Raw genomic sequence first — 12,623 nt, 5'->3', positions numbered from 1 at the left:
CTTTCTACATTTGTATATATTTTGTAAATATTCTTTTGGTGTGTGTAGTGTTAGTTTGAATAATGTGCAAGTTTCGTACTTGTTGTTAGTTTAGGTTAGTTGGCTTTGCTCTGCTCCCCTCTGCCCTCTCTACAAGAAGCTCTCGGTTCTCCCTTCTTAGTGACTCTATTGCCCAATGGATAAGGCACATGTCTTTTCCCAAAGATTATTGTTCTTTGTTTTTGAGTCAAAAACAGTCCCACACTTAAAGCCCCTATGAGTACCCATATAGAGCTGGTAATTAAGATTTTAATTTATGGTCTTGAACTCCTTTGAACCATGGTTCGAAGTGGTTTAGATTGGTTCGAAGTGGTTCAATTTTGCTCATGCAGGTTCAATGGTTCGCTCTGAGAAGTTCGAAGGTATAATCCCTTGGCTCGGGTTTACTGATTCTTTTTCTAGTTCAGAAATGCAGTTTGTCAGCTTACATAGTTCGGGTTTCAGATTTCAAAGAGTTAGAACCGAGTTGATTCGTAGTCCAAGTGCAAAGATCAAATGCTTTGAACACGAATGCGGTAGTTCAATCCCAAATGCAAGGCCAATAGTACGAAGATAAATCCAATGTGCGATTCAAGTCCTTGGTTGCATTAGATTTCAAATGTTCACAATTTCTAATGGATTCCACGAGATTCATGTTTCAGAGATGCAGTTTCAAACACATGATAGATTTGATTGATCCTATATGCGGAGTTTGTGAGCTTTCAAAAGCTTGGTCTTCAAGATCAACCGAGTCCCTCGACAACCCATTGTGACTGGCAACAAGGAGATTGTTTACAACAATGTAGAGTTCCAAAGACTCGGTCCACATCAAGTATTTGATAGGAATACCCATCCATGCGGCTTTCTCCAATGTGAAACTGGGTGGTCACGCAGAAAACATATCATATGGAGGAGACAAAGCATGACAATACACAATGTATTTTGATAGATGTGGAACAACTATTTGGAGGTGGTTAAGAAGAAAGATTCAAGTCAAAGCCGCACCCATATCTCTGTTTACGGGCTCATAAAGCATCGTGTGCGCAACAGAGGTGAGAAACAATGGCAAAACCATAAAACTCGCGGGACCCGTGAAATGCATCCACTAACTGTCGCGCATTAACATTGATAGGGTTCATGCGGATTGTTTATTAAAATGTCTATGATTCACTACGGGCTTAGAAATAAAGCCATGTGTTAATTGTTAGAAGATCAACAACAGGTGTTCGGCATTCCCACTCATACCAAACACCGAAGAAAGTTACACAGAACCTCCTTCTATATGCAGTCGCAGATGGTGATTAAGTATGGTATGTCCTCGGCTTGAATTAATGAGGACAGTATTCAGGGCTTGAATTCAAAGAGAACACAGAACTTTACTCATCTCAGGTGTATATGCCAGTTTGCTTTGAGAGTGGAGGCGTTCAAATGTAAGCGAATTGTTTGACGAAATACCAAAATGGTGGAGAGAAACATGTGAGTAAGAACAATCAATGAAATAATTGATTATATAATCAAGCCTCAAGCCTTCGGTTCATATCATCCTCAGCTGAATACGGCATCTATCGTAGGAACGAGATATAGCAAACAGAGCTCTTTACACATGGAAATATCGCCTTTGTCCCGTGTAGTGACAATAAGGAAGCGAATTGTGAAGTGTGGTTTAGAAGATGAAGATGTGCAATCCCACCCACTAGCCGAAGCCATTATGCCGAGTTCATCATATTATGAACTCGACATAATATAAAGGCGGGAATTGTGTTCGCTTATTTCGAACAAATCGTGATTTGGGTTTTGACTCAACATGCGGCTTGCAAAGAAGGAAGATGATCAAAGTTTTATTGATCTCTTTATAATGACTCCCACGACACTTTTTAGTAACAGTGAGTATGGCTAGTATACATATGATATGTATGGCAACACCATTGTTATTGTCTGCCACGTGGAGATCATAGAGGAAATGACTTAGTGTTACAGTCACAGGTGCCCCTGAGCAAAAATTGGGAAAGAAGCAAACATAATTATAATGTTTTAATAAAAATTATAATTGCCCTTCACATATTTAGTTTTCCTCGACAATGAGATGTGTAATGTTATGTGAGGACACAAAAAGCCAATAAGAAATTGGTGGGTGAGAGAGAAGCATTCTCACGAATCCGTTTTAATAACTGAAAAATATCCTGTCAAAGCAAAGGATAGGAATAGCTTTCAAGAAACAGTTACAAAAACTAAAGGGGAATTTTGTCTTCAGAATTCGGAGATCAAACTGAAGAGGGGTTCCAATTTTCCTCAATTTTGCTAGGGGAGACTTTGAGCGATAGCAAAATTAGGGGCTATGAATATAGGGAGAGAAGGGAGATATTTCCTTTTCCAAATAGTGGTTTTGTATGTATCAAATAGCAAAGTCAGTTTTATTTTGTTGTGTTCAAAAGAATATTTTAATACATCTAAACTTTGAGTTTGTGTTTTAAATCTCTGATCAATGTTAATCTTTGTACTATATTGGTTATCTCTAAATGCAGTTTGATATATATGATTATTGTCACGATTATATTCTGGACTTTGTGTTTTAATTGTTTGTGTGTTTGGAAAAGACCATTCTTCTTTTTCTCTATGTCTGTTATGTAATGCAGCATTCGGGTGAATGAACTTTGTGTCATTTATTGTTTATTTCCTTTCAGCCAGAATAGTTTTTCCGCATCTATGTTGTGTTTACAACTAGACGTTTGTAAACCCTTTGTGTTTTTTGGTTAAAAACATTCATATTTGTATTTTTGTGAATTCATTGTAAATCATACATGGGGAGCTATACCTGGATAAATTCAGAGGGCACTTACGCTTTTCAATAGTGAAGTGACCCAACTATTAGTGCATATTCAATCTTCCTATCTGAGTTTTTCGAGGTTAATTTGTATATATTTCTTTGGAGAACAATTTGTTCACTAACAGAAACTTTATATAAAATGTCATTCTTAAATGCTAAAACTATGTAATCTAAATGGATCATACACCTAGGGAATGAAATGGTGTCACTACTAGTATTCACGTACACATCCCAAACATGGCTCTTTGTAACACTATGCTAAATAGTCAACAATGTAACTTTTTTTTCTTACACAAGCTCAAGGGAAGATGTGGTCTACACTAGAAAAAATAGATGAGATATCATTTTAATTGTATGTATAGTACTTCAAACCTAGTTGAAAGATATTTTAAAAATTAACATTTACACAAAATATCCACTAATCTTTTAAATCACAAAAACAATACGATCGAGAAATGTTTATATTCACATACATTTTAAAAATTCACAGATAAAAAATGTTGTGTCTAATGTAATCAAACATAAAACTCAAATCCTTCAATCATGAATTAACAATACAACAATTTAAAATCTAAACAAGCAAAACCACAATCAAAACAATGGATTTAAACAACGAGCCAAAATCATTTGATGTTAACACATCTCAATTAATCAACATCTAATCAAACCAATCAAGGCAAGCATCCAAACTACCATCGAAGCACCCAAATTGACTAATCATTATCACACTTGCAAAAAATGATTTACCACATTATTTGATCAAGAACTATTTTGTATGGGCTAATTGTATTTCAAGTGTTTTTGTCCTTTAGGCAATGGCAAGTGTAGAAATAGAGCAATTTCTACTAAAACAAGCGCATAAGCCCAAAAAAAATTGTACTCAATTTATATATCTCCCACCTACATGTGAATCCACAATTTATAGGATTGAAACATAATGTTACAACTTATGAAACCAAACCTAGAACTTTAAATAGTCAAATTCAAATTCAAAGTTGGGGCCAACTTAACCCTTCTAAGTTGTTCATTATGTTTCATTGCATGAACATTTCCTTTCTCTAATTCATTTCAAGTTATCTAAAGACAATCAACACACATACATAGAATAATCAAAGTGTCATTCCTATATTAATTACTAGTATCAACATCCAAGACATTCTCTTCACAATTATGAGTTTTCAAAATTCTTAAAAAGTCGTTATAGCAATATTTTATAAATTTTAACTAAAAACCAACCCTTGCCTAGAAAACTCCAAGTGTTCCTCCACCATTAATTATCTCAAATATATTAGAAACATTCAAAAAACTTTTTTTAAAATACTATAAATTGGCAAAAATTTAGATCTATGCAACAAAATAATAAGATCTACAATTTCACTCAAGTCACTTCCACAAACACAAAAATGACTAAAATGACATCAATCAATTTTCAACTTTTTGAATAATTCGTCCAACAACACATTCTTATCCTACACGTGTATAGAATATATTGTACTTAAGCTAATTCTTTCGAATAAAGTATTTTAAAAAGTTACAACAATAAATTAATATTTAATAAAAATTACTATTATTAATATAAAATAATTACTATATTTTCAGTTTTATTTATATGAACAAAACATAAAATGATGAGCAATGAAAATTTACAACCGTCATAACTTTTCTTTGACAGGCATCGTTACTTTCAAATTCCTGGCCTGGTCTTTCTCAAGGAGACGAGTTCTTGCAATTACATTATTTCATTGCCCATACGATATAGCATTACAAGAGCTATTCTAATGTGCTCTACCATGAATTTTGTATCACGGTTACTATTGAACTTCAGAATAATGTATCACAATTAATAAATGTACAAATTATCTGCACTTTGTTTTTAAGGTGTTACAACTATCTTATCTCCATTCATTCATTGCCTGTACAGTTGCAATTCGGCAATGATTTGTCACCATTACATGTTGCCACTTCAATTGAGTGCATTGTCCAGCAAATTTACCTTCTACCAGATCATCCAAATATAAAAAATATGAAAACAAAAATAATGACCAAACAAGTAAAAACCATTCCTAAGAATTGTTTGTCCATAAAAATGTCTCCTTGGAGTAGTTGTACACCAAGATAAGCAGAAAAACTATGAGAAAAAACAAATTCAAATATTAGAATTGAGCAAAATCTCGTTTGTACATCTGAAAGCCTCCTCTTAAATGCAATTGACCTTCTGAACTCCGCCAACATATGGCTCTTACACTGTAATCGAAAGCTTGTTCTCCTAACCAATCAAGCTAAATTTTGTAGTACTCATAAAAGGGGAGGGTGATTGACTCAACAAATGCAAGAATGTAATTCATGAGTTTCTCAGAGTAGCATATGGTAACTTCAGGCACAGGTAGCATTGTAGAAATTAATCAAATATTTGGATGTAAATGTGAAGACCTGCAGGTTCAAAAATGCCAATCCGGAAACTGTAGTCAGAAATTAAGTATAGACCACTTAGGATGACCATTTTCTTTAATAAGCTAACCATAAATGTAATATAACTGATTGAGAAAAAAATCTCCAATGCCAGGCGTTCCGCTTTTGAACTAAAAGTGTCAGGAAAAGATGATAATCCCAGCTCAACAATTGTGATTGCAATTTAAATCATTTTCAAACTTTGTAGATCCAACAAGACTATTCAGATGTGTTCTTCCATTCAAATTATCAAATTGGAATGATTGGCATGCAACCTGCTGACATCATGTACTTGACTTTATGCAAAGCATTTGATTTGAAGAACTGTGTTCAAGTGGATACATGGTTACACCATGCACATAATCCTGATGCTCAGCAGCGACCTTTCTAAGCCCTGAAGGCTTTTTCAAGATTCTCCTTGAGCGATATTTTATGGTACCACAGGATGCAAGAGGATCTCCTGTTCCTCGAGCAGTCTTCCTGTATTCCATTAAATAACTTAAATAAGCCAGTTACAAAGTGGGATTAAATAATTATATAGACCATAAACCTGCAGATCAAATATTTTTTACTCCAAATTTAAATCAATGAGTTGCAAAAATAAGAAAACTTTACCTGAGAACCCGCTCGGAAGCACTTCTTGCAGCATAAAGAATAGTCTTGTCTGGAATATCCTTCAAAATGCGGTCAGGTTCAGACCTCATTGGAGAATGAATCCTTATGAGCTGTAATTTAAAATCCATTAATAAATTCCGTGCACAACTAAAATAAAACCATTGATCAAAGGATCTTCTCATAGGTTCTTAAACCTTGAACTGTAGTTAATTTGTAAGACCCACCCCCAAACATTCCATCATCTGATAATATGCTCTTCCTTGAAGAGGAGTATGACCTTGTCTTGACTCGGAAAAATATCTAGTCCTGAGAATACACATTTAAAACATGGAACATTATACTGGCTTCCCAATTATAAAATAGGTTCCTCTTTAGACACATGATGAAAACAAACATTAGATACTCTCGAGAGCACCTTTTGTTTCAGAAATACTAGCTAGGCAGTGTATGAGTAATTGCAATAATCTATGCAACAGATTTTACCATTCTGTGTAACCAGGATCCACAGTAAATCCATAAATATCAACCGAATCACATACAGAGAGTGCAAACTCAAGTGCTCTGACACCTGTGCCTTTGGCCGAGGAGCCAAAAGATGTACCTAACATGAGATACACTGGATTGAGAATTGGAACTTCCTGTCAGCCAAAAAAGCTTATATAAGCACATAGGAAATCAAATTCACATTAGCACACAGGAAAGCAAGCTTAAGCAGCATTCCAAAACCATAAACCTTGAATGCCAGCAGTTTTAATAAAAAAATGGCATCCTTTTTAGAACACTTGTATAGACATACTTTAAGCTAATTGGCCAATCACTTACCCGGATCATTTTACTCATGATATCATGAATAGTAGTTTTGATAATAAGAACCTCCTTTCCAGTTTCTACAATAGAGATGAACAAGCCAAAATTATAACACGGAATATTTTTAATGGCTATGAAAGGTCATGATCATAATTGCATTAGGTCAGACTGTTAGGAAAGTACATCCATGAAGCATTACCATCCAGAGCTGCAACTTTATCAAGAGCCTTTGCAGATCCCCTGTTGAGCAGTCGGAATGTAGATTTGTGGCCCACATATTGCGTATAATTCTAAATATGCACAAGAACATACCATCAAGAAATATATATTTATATAAATATAAAAATTGAACATGTGATTTCCTTAGCCGTCAACATGTCTAGATAGAGTAAGCTCAAGGATGTTCTCTCTTTTATCCCTAAAATTATTTTTTTTATTGTTATCCTCTCAAATCTCTTTAAAGGCAGGTAGAGAATAAAAGTTTAATTCTAGATATTCAGATCCTAATCAAAGCACACTGACCTTTATGGGAGCTCCATTCCCTCGTATAACAGCATCATAACTGTCAATCTCTTTTCCAAACTTTGTTTTCAAAAGATCACCTGAATTACCCACTACAGCACAACGTTCAAACTGTCTTGGCAAGAAAGGTGGTGTATCTGGAAGTACTAATGCAAGCTTCTCCATGCAGAGTGTCTTGTTTTGGCAATTATTACTGCATTATACGAGAGAGAACAATAAGATGTAACATGCATTAATTAGCCTCAAAATTATTATATCATTAAATAACCAAGAATATTAAAGATTCTAAAAAGCAATTTTCTTATAACAATTATGCAACTATTTGTTTTCAATTTTCAAACTCTTTGAGCAATAGGAAAAGATCCAACATGACAATCTCACAGAATTCTTTGAAAAAAAAAATCAGTAGAAAAACTATTGGCACCCAGGGTGTTCTCCTTAAGCATATGAAAGATAACTTTTTCAAATTCCTCCAAGGAGATAGAACTCATGAGTGCCTCATTCATATGTGAGATAACTAAGAAAGAGGGCATTCAATGTTAACTTCTATACCACCCAAGGAAAAACCTTCCTAGAAGAGGGAAGAGAAATAATTGATATCCTAAAAGGAAGATAGTTGAGTTCCCTGAGCGAAGTATCAGTAGGGGAAGAATCCTCTATCCTTGACCAACTTATGGAAAAAAAGAGTGTTTTGGTCTCTGGTTCAAAGCTAGTCAATTATTCATTTTTGCTTGCAAAAGATTTTTTTACACCTCATTTATTAAGTTCACTGGACAGGGAAGATCCCATAGTGCAGGGTTCAAGAGTAATATCATCATCACCAATTTGGGAGGAATGTCATCCATTTTTTCTTGCACATTAAATATGTTGCCAAAGGGGGACCTATTCAACTCTTCGAGCTTGAACTTTACATATACCAATAATTTTGAAAAAAGGGGTACATGTTATCCCAAAATGGAAGTTTTCCATCTGCCCACCAACCAACAATGAGATCATGTATCAACTGCTCATGAAGCCACCACTGGAAATAGAACTAGTTCAAGCCACCTTTCTTTTTTTCCAATCTGAGAAAACATTAAAATCACCTTCTAAGACCCAAGGAGGAAACAAATAATCGCAAGTCATATATGAGCCCAGAGGCAATTCTTCCCTTGAGAATCTGAAGCAGCATAATTATTGGAAAGGAAAACCGAATTGCTCCAGTCAAAACATGAGGTGATTAGAGAGATAGAAAGTCTACTTTTTGAACTTATGTTATCATTCATGTCAAAGGAGTATCAGAATGTCATGGTTATTTTAATTCTGTCATGTCTGCCCCTAAGCATTTGAGTTCCAGAAGTACAGTGACTAGCTATGATGATGAAATTAGTTAAATTATGTTTGCATTATCATCTTGTATCTATACCAAATAGTCCAAGGTGATCAGGAAGTGCGATCTAGACTTTTTGAGGCAAACAGTCCTAATTTGCCAAAATTAGAGCATCCATTAGAGGATCCCTTCTAATCTTTTTACTTTCAAAATGATGCTATATCTTTTGCATGATGTAAAGACCTCTGCAGTTGACAATGCAAGATACGCATTTCCATACGTTTAAGAGAGAAATATCAGACTCCACACAAGCCAGTGTCTTGAATGTGCCCATTTTGATTCATTGTTTCAGCATACCATAATGATTGAGGAAATATCCTTGAGGGATATCTTGAAGTCTAATATGCACTTAAAAATCAATCTGGTCATATTGCAGATGTTATCTGGACAGATGTAATTTCCAATTATTGGCTTGCCTACTGATAATTGTTTGCGACTTATCTCAGATCTCACCCGCTACTAATGTTCATACAGTACGCTTCAAAGCACTAGAAGTCATGACTTGAAGAATGTAAAAAGGGCAACCAGTTCATACATGTGTGCATTTCAGCACCATCCAGAATTGCCTGATGTCAAGCATGTCATGGGAATGTTCAGAATCATTGTCCAGAGTGCAAAAGAATATTTTAGAGCAGAAGTATATGCATTCATGCATCAACTTGTTTAAACAGTTCAAGGCCTATGAAGGTCTCTATTTCTTCTTGGAAGCAATAGATAGATTGAAGGATACATGTCTAGAAGCTTCAACATTATCAGATTCATGCTGAGAGATCTCATTTTGGCAAACATGCTGAAAAATGGCAAATTTTGTTCATCTTCATTAAGTGTTTGAAAGGATTCTGTGCATCAAGTCTAGAAGCCTCTACAGTTATCTAACCAGCACAGTATAGTAAAATGTCATACAGGATTTGTTTTGATATATGGGCAACTTTTCAGAAGAATAGTCATGACCAGGGAATTGTACTGGTTTACAGTTCAACATCTGACATGAACACGGAATATTGGCACCTATGGGCCATTTTCTCTGATTTTTTTAGGGCATATTTCCATATAAATTTCAAAGAATTTTATAAACTGTTATTTTTCAGAAGAGATACCATTGTTTATTTTCACATTCGAATCATTCAAATCATTTTGCCTAACTGCTTTCCCGTTTGAAACATTGCTAGGAAAACTTTATTGCACCTCCTGGTCATTGACAAGGCTCCAAACACAGCAACCAAGAGAAGCCAGTCTGCATAAGATCCCAAACTCCTAGAACCACGCAGTCCAGGAAGCCACACCAGTGAGAGGAGACGGAATAGTGAAGTCCCTGATTTCCAATGACAAGGACATATGAAGACCAAAAGGATACGTCCTTATCTTTGCCGTGAACATCCAAATTCAGAAGGGATATGAATGCATATAAAGTATGGATATCCTACATGTTCTACATATGGGATTGAAGGTCCACAGCGCATATGAACCATGATTGATGGCAATGAAAAATAAAATGTTTTGGCCTCACGATCACGACATGCATCAGAACAACTAGAAAAATGGAATTTTTAGATGGAGCTCCAACTGAGCAAAAGGAGGAAGCCAAATAAGAAGATGTTGACCAAGGCAATCCTTCAGAATTCAGCCAGCCGTGAATACCCAATCGATTCCTCCATTGCAGGAATGGATGCTTGACACCCTGATGTCACGCGAGGATACTCTGTGCTCTAAAGTCCAAGGTCAAGAAACACAAGAAATGGGCTCGACATTATATGCATTGAATCGTTTTGCATTTACTATTATCAAATTTGATTTTCGAAAAAAAAAAGGTGGCAGGGATAAGAATTTATAATTCCCAGGCCTGCGGAATCATCCTAACAACTGACACCTATAAAGATAATTAGTCACCATTTTAACCAAGAGAGGATGCAAATGGTCAACGGCCATAGGGAGACTATTACATATCCTAAATCATTAGACTTATGATATGTAATTGAGTAGTTGCTATTGAGTTAGGAGATTTGAGATGGTGCTTTGGTTCAAAATTAGTTTTTTGCACCTTTTTAAATGTATATAAATATGAAATGCAAAAAGCAAATAGCATACCACATTAGACATGATATTTGATGATATTAAAATAAAAAGCACGCTGTCCACAGATACTTGATCTTATATATATTTTGATCAGTATATCAGAATTACTTACGAGCAGGAAAGCATGTAGATGTTTTTTCTTCATGAATCAAAATACTTATATGATCTTGTCCATTTGGAAGCATAGGGATAAAACATCATTAGCAGAGTTCAGTCCTTTATGGTCATCAAAGCTGATTTGTGGATTGCTCAGAATTCGGTGTGTATAAGCATACTTGCTCATAGCATTTCGTGTGTGAAAATTCAAGGATTGTATGAAAGATTAGTAAGTCTTTATATTCCTTGTTCTGATTGGTCTTCCTGTCATAGAAGTCAAATTCCTTTCAGACTGACATTAAATTGCATATATAATTAAGTCCTTTTCATTCTGAATATTTTAGCAATTGACAATATTACATTGTCTCATAAAGTTGCATGTAAAAAACCGTGTTGTGAATGACTCTGTTGCCCAATAAGATAAAGACACTGATTCATTCACAGATAGTCTTTTGTGTTGTGGCTGGAAATAGTAATTCATATATGTTTCTATTTATGTGTTAATTCATTTGTCTTATAAATTGCATATCAACATCTTTGTTTTAAACATTTTTACTTTCAAGTACTCATATTCGTAATCCTTCTAATTTCAGAGCATTGATGTTCAAAACACATTTCATTTAAAGTACATTCATCCTGAAGTAAATGGTGAAGTTTTGAAGTCAATGTAATTTAGGCAACTTTCACATTAAACTAGTGCCCATCTAAAAGTCTTCTGAACCATGTCATTGTCATTCAAACCTGCAATCAAACAGATTAATGGTCAGCATTATTGAAATCTGATAGAAACTTTACAGGATCCTACTTTAAAGACAGAATTTTATTTTTTCGTCGAGCCCAAGAGATGGTTGGGTTCCCACCTCTCTTGGGGCTCTGTAGCCCAAAAATAGGTCGGATTTCAACCTGCTCTGGGCTTCATGTTCATGACTTGTATTTGACCATGCTTGTTTATGATTAACAATAGTGCTTTGCCATTTGAGGAATTGATGAGTGTTGTTCAATTACATGATGAATATGTTAAACTAAACTAGTCGCTGGCATGGTTGACTGGCAAAATGGTGAGAAGTAGACTCAAGCACTGAGTAAGCATTGAAGTGTTGTCATTGATTGGCAACTGGTTAACAAGAAGACTGAAATGTTGCAAGACAATGCAACCACCAGTAGACTGGCATATCAGTCATGACAGAAGTAAAGAAATGATCCAGCCCATGACAGGCAGACAGGCATGGAAGATTAATGGTTACAGCTGAGTCACCACTGATGTGACAAAACCAAGAGAAGGTTTGATAGAGACGTGAAATGCACGCAGAGAGAACCAGCGGAAGCAACAGAAGGAAGCAAGGACACAAGTCTATATGTAGACTCACAGGTGTTCAGGCAGGCCTACATGTAGGTAGTCACGGGTATTTTGTGACTATGTTCGTTGTGCATTTCAAATTTTGAACTGATGATTTGAGCGGGATAATTTTAGGGTTTCTGATCAAGGATTGGACGAGTGGATTTAAGGTCACTCAGACTTCATTTTGAAATTGTTGTTGTTGCTGTTGTGTTGAAGAGAGATCTGTGAAGACAGACAAGAATAGAGAAGAACAGAGTGTAGCGGCAGACCAGTGCCCAAGGCATGTGAAAGAGGTAGTGAACAAAGTTCATTCACTGAGTCAAGCCAGAACAAAGGAAGGAGATCAGAGTATCTTTGTGAAGCATCACAGTGGATCTACAAGGCAAGTTGTGCCACAAAAGAGCTAGTAATGAGGTTCGTAAACAAGATTGTTGCATTAATCGGTAGAATTGTACATACTTATTCACCCCACCACCCCCCCCCCCCGCCCCCCCCGGGCTAGTACTGGTTAG

The 12,623-nt window shown here is 35.6% G+C and overlaps 1 protein-coding gene across 3 annotated transcripts in view; it reads right to left on the bottom strand.

Moving 5' to 3' along the window:
• Positions 1-4,973: 4,973 nt before the first annotated feature.
• The window catches only part of LOC149528987 (Glycosyltransferase family 29 (sialyltransferase) family protein), a 48,976-nt gene continuing 41,326 nt past the window's right edge, over positions 4,974-12,623 (bottom strand). For 2 of the 3 annotated variants that reach the window (XM_089809522.1, XM_089809521.1), the window contains exons 7-13: positions 7,235-7,427; positions 6,912-7,002; positions 6,728-6,792; positions 6,389-6,543; positions 6,130-6,211; positions 5,906-6,015; positions 4,974-5,770 (exon numbers count right to left, since the gene is read on the bottom strand). In XM_089809522.1, coding sequence (XP_089665648.1) covers positions 5,575-5,770; positions 5,906-6,015; positions 6,130-6,211; positions 6,389-6,543; positions 6,728-6,792; positions 6,912-7,002; positions 7,235-7,427 — 892 coding nt within the window. In that variant the 3' untranslated portion in view covers positions 4,974-5,574. The remainder of the gene's footprint in view (positions 5,771-5,905; positions 6,016-6,129; positions 6,212-6,388; positions 6,544-6,727; positions 6,793-6,911; positions 7,003-7,234; positions 7,428-12,623) is intronic. The other variant, XM_089809520.1, reaches the window with a different exon arrangement.

This window comes from Cupressus sempervirens, chromosome 11 (genome assembly GCF_028749045.1).
Source record: "Cupressus sempervirens isolate cs-2001-9-10 chromosome 11, ASM2874904v1, whole genome shotgun sequence".
Taxonomy (NCBI): domain Eukaryota; kingdom Viridiplantae; phylum Streptophyta; class Pinopsida; order Cupressales; family Cupressaceae; genus Cupressus; species Cupressus sempervirens.
Note: the sequence above shows the minus strand (reverse complement) of the source record. Positions and strands in the feature narration are given on the sequence as shown.